Consider the following 17829-nt stretch of genomic DNA (forward strand, 5'->3'; position numbering starts at 1 on the left):
AGGGTTTAGGGTTGAATATTTTCAACCCGATAAAAATTACAACCCGATTAGCCCGTAACCGAATAGCCCGGCACCCGATAGGGCCGGCCCGACTAACCTGATGGGCTAGCCCGAAACCCGAATACTTAATATTAAATATTTAGATATAAAAGTAAAAAAAATGACAAAATATTATAAAGTCTCATTATTTCACTTTTCTGTATTTTTGAGATGCTTTGCTTCTATGAATTCAAACTATTGTTGGATATTTTATTATTTTTTCGTTAACAAAGTTGAACATTTTATTGTTACCAACTTATTTTATATGTTATGCAATCTTGATATTTTTTGCAATATCATATATTTTTGCATTTCATGCTTGCTGTATAATTTATATCTTTGATTTCTATGTATATTTTATACATTATACATTATACATTAGATCATTAAAAATAATAAAATACAAATGATTATTTTATTTTACGCATTTAAGCCGACTAGCCCGATAGGCTAGCCCGAAACCCGAACGTTTAGGGTTAGGGTTGAAAATTTATAACCCGAAAAAATCTTCAGCACGATTAGCCCGCACCCGATTAACCCGAAACCTGATAGGGCTGGCCTGAAACCCGGTGTGCTGGCCCGATTGACATCTCTAATCACATTGCTCCAAAAATATAATAAGATCATATGAAATATATCAAATATTTAACGCATCTTGTGATGTAATTTGATTTCACTTTATGTAATCTTTACAAAAAAACCCTATTTCTTTTCTTTTTTTTATTTGAGAAAAAAGTGACCTGCTTTCTTACTTTCACTGACTTTTATTCAAAATCATGAGTAACAAATCGACTATGTTTATGATAACTAGTGTGTAACCCGTCAAATTTCGACGGGTATCATTTGGTGTTATAATTAATTATATAAAAAGCGTAAAAATTATTTTTTAATATATTTATAAATTATAGAGATTATTCACTAAAAATTGTTAATATAATATAGGTCTACGTTACGAATCTAAAAATTATTGTCTGCATTTATTTGGTTGGTATCAATTTTGGATTATTTTTTTCATCAAAAGTTTTTTTTTTTTTTTGATTTGGGGGAGTTGGGGAGGGGGAGCAGTGTGGTTTGAACTCGGGACCTCACTGTTCACACACAGGGAGGTCGCACCGCTTGGTGTCCCCTTACGCATCAAACTAAAATGAAAAAGTAAATTAAAGAGGAGCCACCCATACCCGCGACCCGTAGATACTCGCGACCCGTTATCCGTCGGACACTCGCCACCTACTACCCGTCGGATACCTGTCGTGGCTTGAGAGGTAAGGGCGCTGGTGCTTCTCGATGTCGACATCCTGCAATCAATCATCCAACAAATAAATCACCACGAAACTGCAGCAAGTTTTAGAGAAAATTTCAACTTTTTATACACTACTATTTGTCATTCATACCCGAGACACGTGGATACCCGCCACCCGTCGGGTATCCACCAACCCGCTACCCGCAAATACCCGCGATCCGTTACCCGTTGGATACTCGCCACCCACTACCCGTCGGATACTCGTCGTGGCTTGAGAGGTAAGGGCGCGGGTGCTTCTCGATTTCGGCATCCTGCAATCAACCATCCAACAAATAAATCACCACGAAACTGCAACAAATTTTAGAGAAAATTTCAACTTCTTATACACTACTATTTGCCATTCATACCCGAGACACGTGGATACCCGCCACCCGTCGGGTATCCACCAACCCGCTACCCGTCAGATACCCGTCACCCGCTATCACAATTACAACTCAAAATTCCGAAAATCCAAGGGCGTGGCGCAACAACTCGGGGTAAAACGATTTATGGAGCTCGAAAAGTAATTCACCTTCTGAAGGAATTCATAAATCTTCATGATTCTCAATTAATAGTCATTTTCCAAAAATTACAAAATTCCAAATAGTTGAAATCCAAATCCGTGAAAGCTTAATAGAACATAATTTAGTAAACTTCTCGGGGGCTTTCATAAAGTAAACCAGCATCCCACGCATTCATGATTTATCAAGTAAATAAACAAAAACTCCAAATAACATCCAAAAAATCGCCATCAAATATCATCTCACATATCAAAATAAAATGAAAATATTAATCAAAAGACCAAGAAACAAAGAAAATCCTATATAAAACAGTATTAATTCAAAAATAAATAAATAAAGTTTGGAACCAAAACCAAACTTTTATTAGGGTTGAAAATTTATAACCCGACAAAATCTTCAGCCCGATTAGCCCGCATCCGATTAACCCGAAACCCGATAGGGCTGGCCTGAAATCCGGTGTGCTGGCCCGATTGACATCTCTAATCACATTGCTCCAAAAATATAATAAGATCATATGAAATATATCAAATATTTAACGCATCTTGTGATGTAATTTGATTTCACTTTATGTAATCTTTACAAAAAAAACCCTATTTCTTTTCTTTTTTTTATTTGAGAAAAAAGTGACCTGCTTTCTTACTTTCACTGACTTTTATTCAAAATCATGAGTAACAAATCGACTATGTTTATGATAATTTTTATTTTAAATTAGAAGTTTCCTTAGAGAGACCTCAATTTTGTTTTCTAGTGATTAAGCATAGTTATCAACTCAAATAAGTAAATAAATAAATAAACAAAAACTCAAACAAGTCCACCAAACTTGAATAATACAAGTTTTCTAGCAATTAACTTGGTAATATGAAAACATGTTTCACATGCGTTACAGTCACACAGCCCACCTTCATCGCAATAGCAGCAGCCAAAGTAACATGCATTAACCCCACTCTGAATTTGGACAAATTAAACTTCATTCTCACATCTATACATCTGCATCTATATCTATCTATTACCCCTCCATCCCAATTATAATAGCTCAAAATTATTACTCTCTTTGTCTCATTACAAATGTCTCATTACTTTTAAGCACGAAGATTAAAAAATATTTAGAAAATAGATAAAGTGAATTGAGGAAAATTATTTAAATATTAAATATAAAGAGATAATATATTGCCAAAAAATAAATTAGATATTTGTAATGAGATATCTCATTATAGAAAGAGAGATATTTGTAATAGGATGGAGGGAGGAGTAATAAGTAAAGTAATTAAAAGATTAAAATGATACAAAGTGGTGGAACCCATAATATTTTGTAAGATAAGGCGGATTCCTTTTTTGAAACAGGCCATTATCAGTAGAGCAGATAAAAAAAAGTGAGTCATTATCAATAAAACGAGAGTATATGATAATGATTTATAGTGAGTATATTTTTTTAAATCAAATAGTTTATTCATCTATTTATTTCACAATGTTGGTGCATCACAAGGTCAATTTGGAAACTATGAAAAGGAACTTAATTTGGTGAAGTGGCTTCTCAATTGAACATTCAAATGCTGCAGGTATAATTATCATATATAACTAAAAATAATTTGGTGGAGCTAATAATCAATGATCACTGCGTTTCCATTAAGATACTTTTTTTTGGTGGTAATTAATTAATTATGCCTCAACAATTTTCATAATGACTATTTTACCCTTTGATCAATCAAACCCCAACTTTTCCTCCTCAGTTCCATGTCCCCATTTCTGATAATTTCTTTTTATAATAAATCATGTTTGTTGTGAAGTGGTTGAATTCCAATTGAGTCATGAATTTAAATCTTACAAATATCTTGTAGGTCAAGTTTATAAAAGAGAGATAATTTTATAGTTTTATTATCTCTCTTGTATAGTTTATGATTTTCTAAAATTCATCCACAAAATTGAATTGTGGATATTTCATTAAAAAAATTTAACATGCGTCAAATAAATTTGCAAAACAGTTTCACATACATGATACATCTGATTTGAATATAATAGTCAAAATATTTGTCTACGAAAATTATATTTTCTTTTTTGTTTGAGTATTTACGAGAATAATGTTCTTGGCGGAACTAATGACTAAAAAACCAAGTAAAACTCAAACTTAACTAATAAACTTTTTTAAATAAAAAATACTATATTTAATTGAAAAATGTTAACATAAGTACGAATTTTACTTATCACCGAATAGCAAAGATTTAATGAAAAGGGTAATATTGTCAAATGAGCTATAGGTCCTCTGGCATTATCACTTGCGAAAAGCATAACGAATATATTTCAGAATATTATTATAATAGTAAAACTATCTTTGAATAAGAAAATCATAGGAGTATTATTTAATCACAGGTGGCCGTAAAACGTTAAAAAGAGTCCAACCAACCACTAATACCTCTCCTCTAATTTCGTTCCAAGAAATAATAATTGCAGATTTTTTCTTTTAATAAATTAATTAATACTCCAAAAATGATTAGCTGTAGAGGCGGAGTTGGTATATAAACACCAGCTTGTCACACCCTCTCTTCTGCTCTTTCAGAAACACACTGCAAAAGCTAAACCACTCGTCTTTTTCTTCAATTCGATTCCCCTACGTCTCTAATTTGATTCTCCAATTGAAAAAGGTACCTAATTTTGTAGATTCGTTCTTTTTTCTGCGGGATCTGTGTCAAAGATTCTTTTTTTGGGGGGGTTGTGTTTATCAGATCCAGTCATGTGTAATGATTGTGTGAATTCCCTTTTTGGTATGAGTCATGTGATGGTATATTCTTGTTGATTTGGGTTCTACAATTGTTGTATGTGTTTTGTTGATATGGAACAAAGGCACACCAAAGATTGCTCTTTTTTATCGTTTATAATTTGAAGGGTTTGTGTTTTTCAGTATAATACCCGAAAATTGGATGTATTTAGGTTTTTTTTTAGGGTTAAATCTATTCTTTTATGTGTATATTTGTTGATATGTTGAAGATGTTTCTTAGGGTTGTTTGTAGTTCGTTAAAAGCTTTGGTTTTGTTGAATCTTTGATTGCTTGGCGGAGAATAGTTATAATTGGCTAATTCCAAAAAAAGGGTTATCACGTTCTTCATCAATCATAAACCTCAATTTGGAGTTTGTAAAGCTTGTAGAATCTCCATATTTTGATAGAGATGTTCCATTATTTTCATGAATTCTTGCTGAATTTTGGGAATTTTTTCAGGTTAGCGCGCCTGAATCCATTCGTATCTAAGGTTTTGATCCCTTGAACATCGTCATCACTCTCAGTAATCTCTAGCTCAAGACAAAGACCAGGGAATGCTGAAAGATGTGCTTTCCGGCTAGACAGTCTTTCTCCGACTTTGATGAGGCAGAAGCTCGATTTGAGCTGCCTTTCTTTGTCTTCGATGAGATTGGACAGTTAGGTCTTAGTCCTGTCTATATCTGCTGTGAGAAGGCGGCACTGGTTAGGTATTCTTGGGCGCAGATTGGCTCGTATGATGATGTTTGTGAAGACGGTTGAGTTGTTGCTTTCTTGAAGGTGGGTTTGTGTGTTTAGTACATAAGGCTGAGTTAGTTGGTAAAGTAGTGCTTGAGTTGTTTGCTGAGGATGGATAGTAAAGGTGGGATCTTGATGGAGAGGTACGAGTTTGGGAAGTTGCTCGGGCAAGGCACCTTTGCGAAGGTCTACCACGCGAGGGATGTCAAGAATGGGGCGAGTGTGGCCATTAAGGTGATCGACAAGGAGAAGATTGTGAAGGTTGGGATGATGGAGCAGATCAAGAGAGAGATTTCTGTGATGAAACTCGTGAGGCATCCGAATGTTGTGCAGCTCTACGAGGTTATGGCCACCAAAGCGAAGATCTACTTCATAATGGAGTATGTGAGAGGAGGCGAGCTTTTCAACAAGGTGACGAAGGGGAAGATGAAGGAGGACGCTGCGAGGAAATTCTTCCAGCAGCTGATCAGTGCTGTTGATTTCTGCCATAGTAGGGGTGTTTATCACCGGGATCTCAAGCCCGAGAACTTGCTGCTGGATGAACACGGGAACCTGAAAATCTCCGACTTTGGATTGAGTGCCCTAGCAGAATCAAGGCAGCAAGACGGACTGCTCCACACAACGTGTGGGACGCCTGCCTATGTTGCACCGGAGGTCATCAGCAGACGAGGCTATGATGGTGCCAAAGCCGACATCTGGTCATGTGGTGTGATCTTGTTCGTGTTGTTGTCGGGTCAACTTCCGTTCCACGACTCCAACTTGATGGAGATGTACAGGAAAATAGGCAAGGCGGAGTTCAAGTACCCCAACTGGATCCCACCGGATGCGCGTAGGCTGATCTCCAAGATTCTGGATCCGAATCCGAGCACCAGGATCTCCATATCCAAGATCATGGAGAATTCTTGGTTCCGTAGAGGTCTCAAATCCAAAGCCCCAGCCCCGGGAAGCGCTGCAGCCACGACCAACAACGAGAAAGAAGAAGCAATTCTTGATATAGACGCGAAGGCTGAGCTTGCAAAGCCCGTGAATCTCAACGCCTTTGAGATAATCTCCCTCTCAGCCGGCTTTGACCTCTCCGGCTTGTTCGAGGGCAGCGACCAGAAGAAAGAAATCAAGTTCACGTCCGCCAAGAACGCCAAGACCATCATCTCGAAGCTAGAGGAAGTAGCCACACGTCTGAAGATGAAGGTGTCGAAGAAGAATGGAGGGCATATGAAATTCGATGGAACGAGGGAAGGGAGGAAAGGGTTGCTGTCCATCGATGCAGAGATCTTCGAGGTTGCACCAGATTTTCATCTAGTCGAGATGAAGAAGGCGAACGGAGACACGTTGGAGTATCAAAAGGTGGTGAAGAAGGAGATAAGGCCGTCGTTGAAGGATATTGTTTGGACATGGCAAGGGGAGGAGCCGCCGCCTCCACCACCGCAGCAACCAGATAAAACAGAGTTTCAGACATCTCAAGTTTCAGAGTTATTACCTTAGAAGCTTTAGGTTTTGTTTTATGATTGTGATTTAGATATTTATTTATCGTATTTTTCTTTAGGCAAGAGTTGCATTCCCTCGGATCTTTTAGCCATTTGTATCTTTGTGCTAATTTTTCGAGTTATATAATCTCACTTTGCTAAGTCTTGTCAAGATCGATGATAGTAAAAATGAGTTGGGTTATGGTGATACAGTTCAAGAGGATCTAAATCCATATACTAATAAAATAATTTTACATCATTTCAAAAAAATAAAATAATTTTACAAATATGCTATTAAAATATAGCAAATGCTAATATTTTATAATTTTATTTAGGTTTAATAAATATTGTATTTATATTAACTTAATATTTTATGATTATTTTAGACAAAAATATGTGATTACATATTTTATTAAATAAACATGTAACTGAATATTTGTATATATGCTTTAAAAATATTTTATGATCCTTTTAGATAAAAATATATGATTACATGTTTCATTAAATATACAGGTAACTAAATATTCATTTTATGATCATTTTAGTCAAAAATATGTTGTTACATATTTCATTAAATAAATATGCAATACTGATCATAGAAGATAGTGTTAAGCTATAATTCCATCTTAAATAAGAACTACACAGTAAAAACTATGAAAACGTGATAAATTGTAACAATAAAAAAAATTATAATAAAAAAATATTTATATAATCTAGAGTAGATGAAATGAATAAAAATAATTAGAAACAAAAAAATATTTTCAAGGTGATTTTTGACGAAAAAAATATAATTTACTATTTTTTAATGTGGATGTGCTTTTATATATATATAAAGATTTGATACACCTGCTCCATATATTATACTAGTACGTTTTCTGCGCATCAAATTATACTAGTACTATAATACTACTATTTCTTTAAGGTTTACAAGCTACTTCTATTAATTAAATCCCACAACCAAAGAAAAAAAAATGCAAAACAACAGTGTATCCACACAGCGTGAAGCAGCACAATATTTTCAATCATCAAGAGAGAAAAAAATCACCAAAAACTGCTCAATTTCCCAATCTACACATCTGTATCCGAATTTACCTCAGGTTTATATATATGCAGCAGCAACTAAAAAGACATTAATTACGCAAAGAAGAACGTGTTCGATTATACCTGGAAACGCCGCATGCATATACCATCAGAAGTTTTTCTAGGAGAGGCTAAAATTAAAATCTCCCTTGTATAGAAAAGAAGGAAGATACAATGCGAGTCCTGTATTATATAGATCTCCCAAAAAAGAGGCTATTTTCCTCTTTCACAATAGGAGGAATTCGAGTCCACGATACTATGTCATTGTTCCATCTTTTTCTTTTCTTTTTCCTATCTACTCATATGACCAAAGAGACTGTACATCTGGTGGGGAATAGAGGCCTCCAATGTGAGGCCTGTTGATAGGAGCACTTTCTCGTGAGCCCGGCACCGTCCAGTCTTTTCTGCAAAACAGAAACACCACAGCCAGAATCAACACCCCTGCTTGCTACTTAATTAAAAGCAATTGAAATGCTGGGAACATATATTTCAGCTAATGGCTTTTTTATGTTTCTTCACGGAAACAAACCATGAGAGGGCAGCATGCAGACATACAGTCAATGTTCTTTAGCAAGTTTTAATTGGACAAAGATTAAATATTCACTTCATTAACAATTTTCTGCCTACATTTCTGATTGAAGACCCAGGCCGCCTTCCGTTTCAATCTTCTTAATAACTGGAAGGGACCCATCATCCATTTTGGCCATTGCAGCCGCAGGCTCCAAACTGTATTTAGGGAGACATTTATCCTATAACCTCAAACTGGAGCGGAGGCTAGGCTTGACCTAAGGAACCACTGTAACAGCCCTAATCAATTCAGAATGAGAATTCTTAACAAAGCCAACTATAATACTTTTAACTGGCCTTGCGACAGGAAAGTGATCCATCACAACACCAGTTAATAGTTGGCTTTGCATAGAATTCGCCCTGGTGAGTAACTCGGGTCGAACCAGTCTCTATGTGCCATGAATAGAATGAGCAAAGCCCATAATCCATGAGGCATAGGGCAATTTCTCATCCAGTAGGACAATGTTAATATATAGTAGTCCACCTGAATGAGAAATTGACGTATGCATAATTTATCATGGACTTTGAAGAGCAAACTTTGCTCATTCTATTCATGGCACATAGAGACTCCAAAGTCCGAACCTATTTGGTTCACAGTAGCTGGTTTTTTTTTTTCACAGTCCATGATACATGATGCACAGGTCAATTTCTCACACTCGGACAACTACACATAGAAAACACCGGAAGAGAATCATCAACTTAATTCCAATCCTACTCCAACTTCTGGCATGACTCTGCCCTATAAAAGACATCCCTAAAAGAAAAGAGGCATAATTAGGAGGGCCAAATCTTTTAATTTTATTATTGAAGAGAATGATTATAAACATTATTAGACGGGCCAAATCTCACAATGAGCAGCCAAAACCAAGAATGCAATCTTTGGCCAAATATATTTATGATCGCTAAAGAAGTAACCACTGTACACATTATTCCTAGAATAACATTTTATCAAGTAAGAGATTGAAAAAATAAAAATAGAAGTCAGCTGTACAAGCTATCAAATTCCTTCTGAACTTTAAAACTATTAAACTTCTAACGCATGGAACCTATATGTTAGAGGCTTTAGTTAAAGAACAACTTCAAGCTAATGCTCAATTCAAACACATGAATGGACACACATATAGTAAAAAAAAATTCAGATAATGGGTGGTATCGTTAAGTAAATTTTTCTATAATTGATTATGCCTTATCAGGCAACTGAAACCAAGAGAAAAGTGTGCAACATAATTCAGCATGTTGTGCTTACCTAGTCCAACAATTAGAAGCAGACAGGTCAAATTGATGGTTAGCAGGAGGTCCACTAGTATTTCCATAAATTAGGCCATTCTGAACGGTTTCCCCCTTAGGCTTCATCACAGCTTGATTATCAGAAGTTTGTCCAAATAAAGTTCTTGGCAACCACGGACCATCAGAAATTGCAGGCCCAGATGAATTAATTGTTCCACCATTCTGGGAATTCCCAAATAAAACATGCTGCGGAGGATGAGAGCCAGAAGAGATTTGCTCATCCTTCTTGAACAGTGAAGCCATTGTTTTATGAGGTACCTGACGCACATTGTCTTCCTTGTTTAACAAGTTCATCTCTGGATGTAAAAGCCAGTTGACAGGCCCGCCAACCAAACCAAGACCATCCTGAACAAAAGGAGAGCTATTCCACATCTGCCATGAGCCATCGCCGTTTAAGACATTGGAGCTATCTTCTGAAACACGTGACCGCGATAATGGAGACTCAATTGGTGATGGCTTGGTAACTTTGGAAGGTGCAGCTTTAGTCTTCACAGCACATGGTTTTTCCAATCCAGTATCAACAAAACCCAGGTCCAGCTGAAAGCTATCAAGTGATTCAGAAACTGGTCCAAGCAAGGATATCGGATCTGGAACATAACAGGGGTCTTCAAAAATCTCTGACTCCTCTGGCAAAAATTGATGTGGTTTATCTCCCCTTTTCGGGAGCATGGTTTCAGAAGATAATGGAAGAACTGAACTGCTACTACTTGATCCAAAGAGACTGAACGGAGACTGCAGCCCAAAATCAATAGGATTGTCAAATGATTGTGTTGACGGAGGATTGCCAGAAAAGGGAGTGCACTGAACTTCTGCTTTATGCTTCCCGGTTGGTCTGCTTATAACATTCGAGTTAGAGGGGGGACCAACAGCTGGTGAACGAGCGAATAGTTGCTGCCACGACTTTTTAGGGGCTGTACATGGTTGAGGTTCAATGAGCACCTGCTAAAAAACCAGTGTGGCATAAATGAGAATATCATAACAAACAATATGTCAATTTCATGATTAGACACTGATAATGACCGCCTAACAATCACTCTACATGACCAGCATAACAAGCTCATGATTTGAGTTTCCCATGTTGAATAACAAAGAATTAGAGTAGGAACTGCAAAAAGAAATATCCCAGGACATCAAATAGTTAGCAAACTGATTTTTCTTTTAACATAATGCAGTAAGCGTCCAACAGCAGACCCCACTCACTCACCCCGCAACCACCAAAAAAAAAAAAAAAAACGAAGAAGAAGAAGAAATAACATGCACACAAAGTTATAACAACTTAACACATGAAGCAACTTACCGGGCGGTTAGAACTCTTATCATCTCCATTTACAGTTGGCCTCCCAGAAGCCTGGTCAGGTTGTAATATTTCTTTTCTAGATGCAAGAGCTTGAGCATTTTCTACCAATGAGCTAGGTTTCTGTTCTCTTGAAACAGTAGACGTGTTAGTATTCTTTCCAAAAAAACCACCTCCGGTAAATGCTCTGGAAGAAGATAAAAATGTGCCCCGCATGCGATCCAAATATCTTGTTCCAGCATTCCCTCGGTTATGATTACCTGCTGCAGCACCCTTAAATCCATGCCCCAGTTCTGTACCATGAGGTTTCATACTTTCAGGTGCACTTCGCTGTTGCTCACGTCTATCACTATCACTCCTCTTGTTCTGGTCACTTTCTTTGCTCACTCTCTTTTCCAACTCCTCAACATCAGAGTTGCTTTTACTTGATCCTCTGTCTTTCTCCTTCCTTCTTTCCTGGCGCTTCCTTTCAGATTCTTTTCTACTATCTCTTTCCTTAGCTCGGGGGGACCCCTTTCCACGCTCTTTTTCAGCCTCCATTTTCTCATCTCGTAATCTCCTCCGTTCTTCAACCAACCTTGCGACCTCTTCGCGCTGCTTTCTTTCCTCCTCTTCTAGGAGCTCCTTCTCTAATCTAGCCTGCCTCTTCTCCTCGGCTTTTCTTCGAGCTTTCTCTCCTCTACTCTCCTGACCGTTCCCTCCACCTTCGCTTTGATTATCCAGCATTCCTCTGCGTTCTGAATCAGATGAAGTATCATCTCCGGATGAACTAACCCTAAAAATCTTTCTCCAAACCCACATGATGCTCAATAAAAAAGCTGTTAATGCTTTGCAAGCAAAAATAAATACACGAGAATAAGATTTTTCCGCCAGACAATGGTCATCCTCCCCACCAAATAAGCCACCGCCATTCCTCTTCCAATTTGACTTACCAGCAAAAGGCCCTGCAACCCAATTACCGTTCTCCAGCCAGTCCTGCCCACATATCCACCCATTGTCTGACCAAGCCTTCCCATTCAATATCTTCCCACCTTTGCCAACCAGATCCTTCAATATCCCTGAATTACCCATTCCTGGAGGGACTGGCAAATCCAGAACTGGCCTCTTCGAAATATGGCCACAATAAGAGCACATGAACTTGCCCCCACCAGGATTCTGATCCCGATACGCTGTCAAGCAATTCCTACACCTCCGGGTGGCAGTCTTCCTCAGTTTCTGCATTTCAATGGCCTCAAACCTTTTCCTCTCCCTAAGCCTATCATTCCTCCTGACCCTCCATGCTGACAACTGAGGCATCAGAACCTCGTACCAGAACAGTGTTACCAACAGAACTAACAAGCAAGCAAGCCTCGGGGACGTGATTTCAAATCGGAACGCCGGTGGCAAGAGCTGCGAAAGAGCCCATAGCCCAATCAGTGGTATTACTAGCCATGGCAACATGGTAGCAATCCTCCGCGACCACTTCTGAATCACGCAAAGTATACACATTATCCTCCTCAACCCACGTCTCTCTTCCCCAGTCTCCAACGCAATTAAAGAATATCAACCAATCGCAACTTCAAATAATCCCCCACCTTCCTCAATCACTAACACAAAACCCTAGAAACTCCTATTCTCAGAAATGCTTCTAATGCAAAACCGATTCCAGCAATTCCTCCAAACGCTAGCGACGCGATTTACGTGTTACCACCTGATTACCAGATAAAAATTTAGCACACAGACAATCATATTTTTCACAAACACGACATTTTTTATACCCTAAATGACACGAAACGAATAACAATAAATCACAATTAAAACAAAAAACAAAAAATAGAAAATCAACACAACACGGGAAACGAACTCCGCCGCGTACCAATGTTCCGGCCATCAGCTAAAAAAGAGGTTGGCGGCGAACTTTTCAGGCGATGATTTGATGATTTTGGATGAGAGAGAAAATATTTGACAAGAAAATAGAGATAAGAGAGAGAAACATTTTAGGGAAGGGAAAAAAAATGGCTATATGCCAATAACTCTTTGTATATACGCATTGGTCAGACCGGACCGGTCTGATAGTAAACCGGGCGTGTGCCGGTTGAGAGGAATGGTTGCCTGCGGCCGAGCGTGTGGTTGAAAAATTAAAGACGATTCTGATTGGTCATTCAATGAATGAGCTAGTTACTAAATTATTTCGCCTACTTATTTAAATCTTTCAAACCTTTTTTTTATGAAGCCTCTTAATTGTTATATTCAAATTGTTTGAAGATAAATCTCCCTAGCAATTTCATTCCGAAAGTGTGATGTCTAATTAGTACCTCCTAATGTACGATCATTAATTTTATCAACAAATTTGAAATCAAATTGGAGTGAGTAAATTGCTAAAAATGGTACTCCCTCCGTCCGCTAAAAATGGAGCATTTTAATTGGGCACGAAATTTAATAAAATTGGTAATAATTTTAATGTAGTGGAGAAAGGGTCTCACCACTTTATGAGATATGTGATTGAATTTGAAGAAGTTTTTTTGTAAATAAAGAGTGTTTGTAAGGTTAAAAGATTAAAGTGGATGGTGGGACTAGGGATGTCAATCGGACCAGGCCATCGGATTTTCGGGCTAGCCCTATCGGGTTTCGGGTTAGTCGAGTGCGGGCTAATTGGGTTGGAGATTTTTTCGGGTTGTAAATCTTCAACCCTAACCCTAAACTTTCGGGTTTCGGGCTAGCCCATCGGGCTAATCAGGTTAAAGGCGTACAAATAAAATTATCATTTGTATTTTATTATTCCTAATGATCTAATGTATAATGTATAAAATATACAAAATTTATTAGGCCGACCATTTTGTATAATCTTGAATAATTATCATCCGTAATTAATTTCACTTTTTTTAATGAGGCTACATATATATATTTAAGCAAATACCATAGATCTAAACATAGCAGAAGTTGTAACTTGATGCATCAGTCACAATTCCGTCAGCCCATCGGGTTTTCGGGCTAGTCGGGTGCGGGCTAATCGGGCTGGAGGTTTTTTCGGATTGCGATTTTTCAACCCTAACCCTCTCATTTTATCGGGTTATTCGGGTCGGCCCACGGGTTTCGGGCTGCATTGACATCCCTAAGTGGGACCATTTCCTTAAGAGGAAAATGGTACACTCTTTACGAACGCCCAATATAGTAATTTTGCCTCCATTTTTGGCGGACGGGGGAAGTAATATATAATTCTAGATAGGTTCAAAATTGGCTACGATTGGTCGTGACTCTACACAAGGAAATGGTGAATTGAATCCGCGAAAATTTAATATAATAAAGTTAATTGTCTGCTTGAATGATTGAATATTCCGTAAATTTAATTATTTGAAGAGACTTTTTTTTTGGGATCGAATGATCGAACAAAATTCAAGATTATACGAAGAAAATTACTTCCTCCGTTCTACGAATCTTGACACATTTCTAAATAAAGTAATAATTATACATTCTCTCTCCTACTTTATCACTTTTATTATCTTTTCTCTCATACTTTATCGCTTTTATACTTTATTAACTACATACTTAAAATACTAATTTACAATTCCTTAATTCTCGTGCCGAAATCAAACGTGTTAAGATTCGTGGGACGGAGGTAGTAGTATGAGGTAGTAGTTACTTAGTTGGATGAGCAACGTTAATTTTTTTTTTTTGTAATAAGTGAGTTAATAATTTTGCAAGTTGAAATATCATGTTATATTTGTTCAAAAGAAATATCATGTTATACACGTGTAAAGGTTGTTGGTAACCCCAATTTTTCAAGTCAAAGTTTGTGCTAAGATTATTGACTAATAATAAGAGTATTTTCCAGATTAATAACAAACAAACCGGCAATGGGCTATCGATTTTATTATCTAATTGAGGATTGGTTTGTTAGAGTCCATTTCTCATTTGGGCTCAAAATAATTTCTCTAAATTAGGCCCAGAAATAAGACAAAACCATTAGTGTAACTTTGGGCCATTTGAGAGAGAGAAAGAGAGAGAGACTCGAAAAGTATTAAGATCTTATGCTTGAATAGTTGAATTTCAAGTTCTTTTTATTTAATAATTAACTTAACAAAGAAATTAACTACTTCACTGGACTAGTTCAGTTATGTCAGCTTCATGTGACTAGTTCCAAGTTTGAAATTCGGAAATTTAGTTATCAAACAATTCAAGATTGATTACGCTTCTTCATTAGTATTGATTTTTATCTCAATTTTATTGACATTATTAATAAATTATAAAACAAGTGTACTTTAAGGTTTCGTTTACTTTGTTGATAACATCATATTACTAGAATGTGTCCAATCGTACTTAGAGGGTGTTTGGCTGAGCTTATAAGTTCCTCAAAACAGCTTACAAGTTGTTTAGGAGCTTATAAGCTCCTCCAAAGTATTTGGCAAAATAAGCTCTCAAACAGCTTAGAGCACCCGCATCGCGGGTACTCGAGGAGGTCCTCGAGGAGACCATCCCACTCGAGGAGGGCGATGCGGCGAGGAGCTCCTCGAGGCCTCCTCGAGTTATCGAGTATCCTCGATAGGAAATGGTGATGGCGCGTGCAATGCACGCGCCCAATTTAAAAAAAAAATATTATGAAAAATTCGAAAATTCAAATTTAGGTTTTTTAAATTTTTATGTATTTTTTTTTTATGTTTTAAATAGGTTTTTTAAATTTTATGTTTAATCCAGTATTTAAATATGCAATTTAAATTATGCAATAAAATTTAAATGAAAAACATAAAATCAAAACTAATATTATCAAGGAGGCTATCAAGGAACCCCAATGCAGCACTACCTACTCAATAACACAAACACTATCAAGTAGGCTATCAAGGAGGCTATCAAGGAGGTCCCAATGCGGATGCTCTTATAAGCTCCAAAAATAAGCTCCAAGAGCTTATAAGCTCCCCAAAAAATAAGTTCCTCTACCCCAACTTATTTTTTTATAATCTCATATGCAACAATCATTTTACAAATATTTTTCAACTATAATTTATTATTTTCATTATATATCATTCAAGTTAATTTTTCTTCGATATTCTCTCTCTAAAAAAATATTTTATCTCTCTAACAAAAAAAATCTCTCTCTAGCTTATAAGCTCAATCATCCAAACACTTTGACAACTTCTAAGCTCTTAAAAATTACATCTTATAAGCTATTGAAACATCTTATAAGCTCTAAAAACTTATAAGCTCTTTAAAATAAGTTTGGCCAAGCACCCTCTTAATGTTTATTTTTATTTAAAAAACACTAGAGTTTGAGCACTTTGTGTTTCACCTGAAGATGAGATACAATATGATTAATTGATTGTTTCATTTTCATGGAATCTAGATTGAAAATATGCAATCAATTTTTTAAATATAAGGAGAAACAAATATTCAAATTTATGTTATAAGGTATAATATACAAAAAAAAAATGGAGTAATTCATAGTAGAATTTAACAGTGCCAAAATAGGATATCCATTGATCGAATTACAAGTAGATTTAAATAACAGAATTTCGATTTTTTTTTTCTAAATGACAAGTATCTATGTTGCCTATTTATATTTATTATGAGAGTGAAAGTGGCGATACATTATTTCTTCAATATTTTGCATAATTGGATTGTATGTGATCAAATCGATCAAACTACATCTTGATTAGCACATTGTTGGTTGAACCCAACCGACAACACAACTCATTTATGAAAATTTAATTATATTTTCTCATTTAATATAAAATGATAATTTAAATTTCACTGGTCCTTCATTACTACCAAATGAGGAAAATAAATTCAAATGTAGAACATATTTAAAAAATAACATGCCCGAATATCCCAAAAATCGAATTCATTAACATATTGATTTGGTATATTTTATTTTCTATTTAATTTACAGATCCCTTTATATAACTCGGAAATAACTGTATGCTTTTGTGCTGGCATACGCGTAACGTTTTTATCACAAACACAAACCTTCATTAATAAACATGCAATAAAGAGGCGGAACATTCGTTCAAATTCAGCCGCCGAAAAGTAGACTTTGTCATAAGCAGACATATATTTTTCAATAAATAATTTTTGCTAGAAGCACTACTAATCATTAAAAAAAAAAGAACAAGAAGCCCCCAAGATAAGAACAAGGACCACCTTGTAATAATTCAGTAAATAAAAAAACAACCAGAAACCCCACTTTTAATATAATTTACTATTATCTAAATGTTTTACAGATTTAAATTAATCTTTATATATTTCGAGAACAAGTCTATGCCCTTTTGCCAACCACACTTGCTGTTATCCGCCCACGTATTCCAACTCATCCTAATATTTATCATTTTCTTATATATATATATATATATATATATATATATAAATACTTATCATTTCCAGCATAAAAACGCATTTATTAGAGATGGGTCAAATACATATATAGTTCCACAAGTTGTGACATAATGGGAGATTATTCCAAATTAGGTTAAATAATCATATATATCCTGAACTATTTCTATATTTTTAATTAGGGTAAATATCATGAAAACTCCTGAAGTATATTCGCTTTATAAAAAATACTCTGAAACTTTCAAAATGTTCTTTAAACCCTCAAACTATCAGGTTTTTATCAAATATATCCCGCATTTATTTTTCGATCACCAAAAATGTGATGTGGCTCGCCGGATGCCACAATGTAATTTATATTATATTTTTTTTAAATGCAATGACAAAAATGACGTCGTTTCATACCATATCATTTAAAAGAAATCCACTCTGAAATTTAAAATTCACTCCTATCGTGTTTGAAATTCACTCTAATAACTTAGAATTAGAGATAAACACGATAGAATATGGTACGAAAC

The 17829-nt window shown here is 36.0% G+C and overlaps 2 protein-coding genes across 4 annotated transcripts; one reads left to right on the forward strand and one right to left on the reverse strand.

Annotated features, from left to right (window-relative positions):
• The first annotated feature begins 4179 nt into the window (after window positions 1-4179).
• LOC131022779 (CBL-interacting protein kinase 2-like) lies at window positions 4180-6948 on the forward strand. Of its 2 annotated transcripts, none has more exons than XM_057952302.1 (2): window positions 4180-4475; window positions 5048-6948. In XM_057952302.1, exon 2 carries the CDS (start codon window positions 5435-5437, stop codon window positions 6803-6805), a length of 1371 nt encoding a protein of 456 aa, XP_057808285.1. In that variant the 5' UTR covers window positions 4180-4475; window positions 5048-5434; the 3' UTR covers window positions 6806-6948. The 2 variants fall into 2 exon arrangements, with proteins under 2 accessions (XP_057808285.1, XP_057808286.1); XM_057952303.1 differs by lacking the exon at window positions 4180-4475 and adding an exon at window positions 4482-4595.
• A 1050-nt stretch (window positions 6949-7998) lies between these two features.
• LOC131022780 (uncharacterized) lies at window positions 7999-13004 on the reverse strand. 2 transcript variants are annotated; one of them, XM_057952305.1, is made up of 4 exons: window positions 12870-13004; window positions 11018-12704; window positions 9680-10659; window positions 7999-8270 (listed from the first exon to the last, which is right to left on the reverse strand). In XM_057952305.1, the coding sequence occupies exons 2-4, from the start codon at window positions 12500-12502 to the stop codon at window positions 8162-8164; spliced, it is 2574 nt and encodes an 857-aa protein (XP_057808288.1). In that variant the 5' UTR covers window positions 12503-12704; window positions 12870-13004; the 3' UTR covers window positions 7999-8161. The 2 variants fall into 2 exon arrangements, with proteins under 2 accessions (XP_057808288.1, XP_057808287.1); XM_057952304.1 differs by having other exon boundaries at window positions 9680-10662.
• Between the last annotated feature and the right edge of the window lie 4825 nt (window positions 13005-17829).

This window comes from Salvia miltiorrhiza, chromosome 4, assembly GCF_028751815.1.
Source record: "Salvia miltiorrhiza cultivar Shanhuang (shh) chromosome 4, IMPLAD_Smil_shh, whole genome shotgun sequence".
NCBI classification, from domain to species: Eukaryota; Viridiplantae; Streptophyta; class Magnoliopsida; order Lamiales; family Lamiaceae; genus Salvia; species Salvia miltiorrhiza.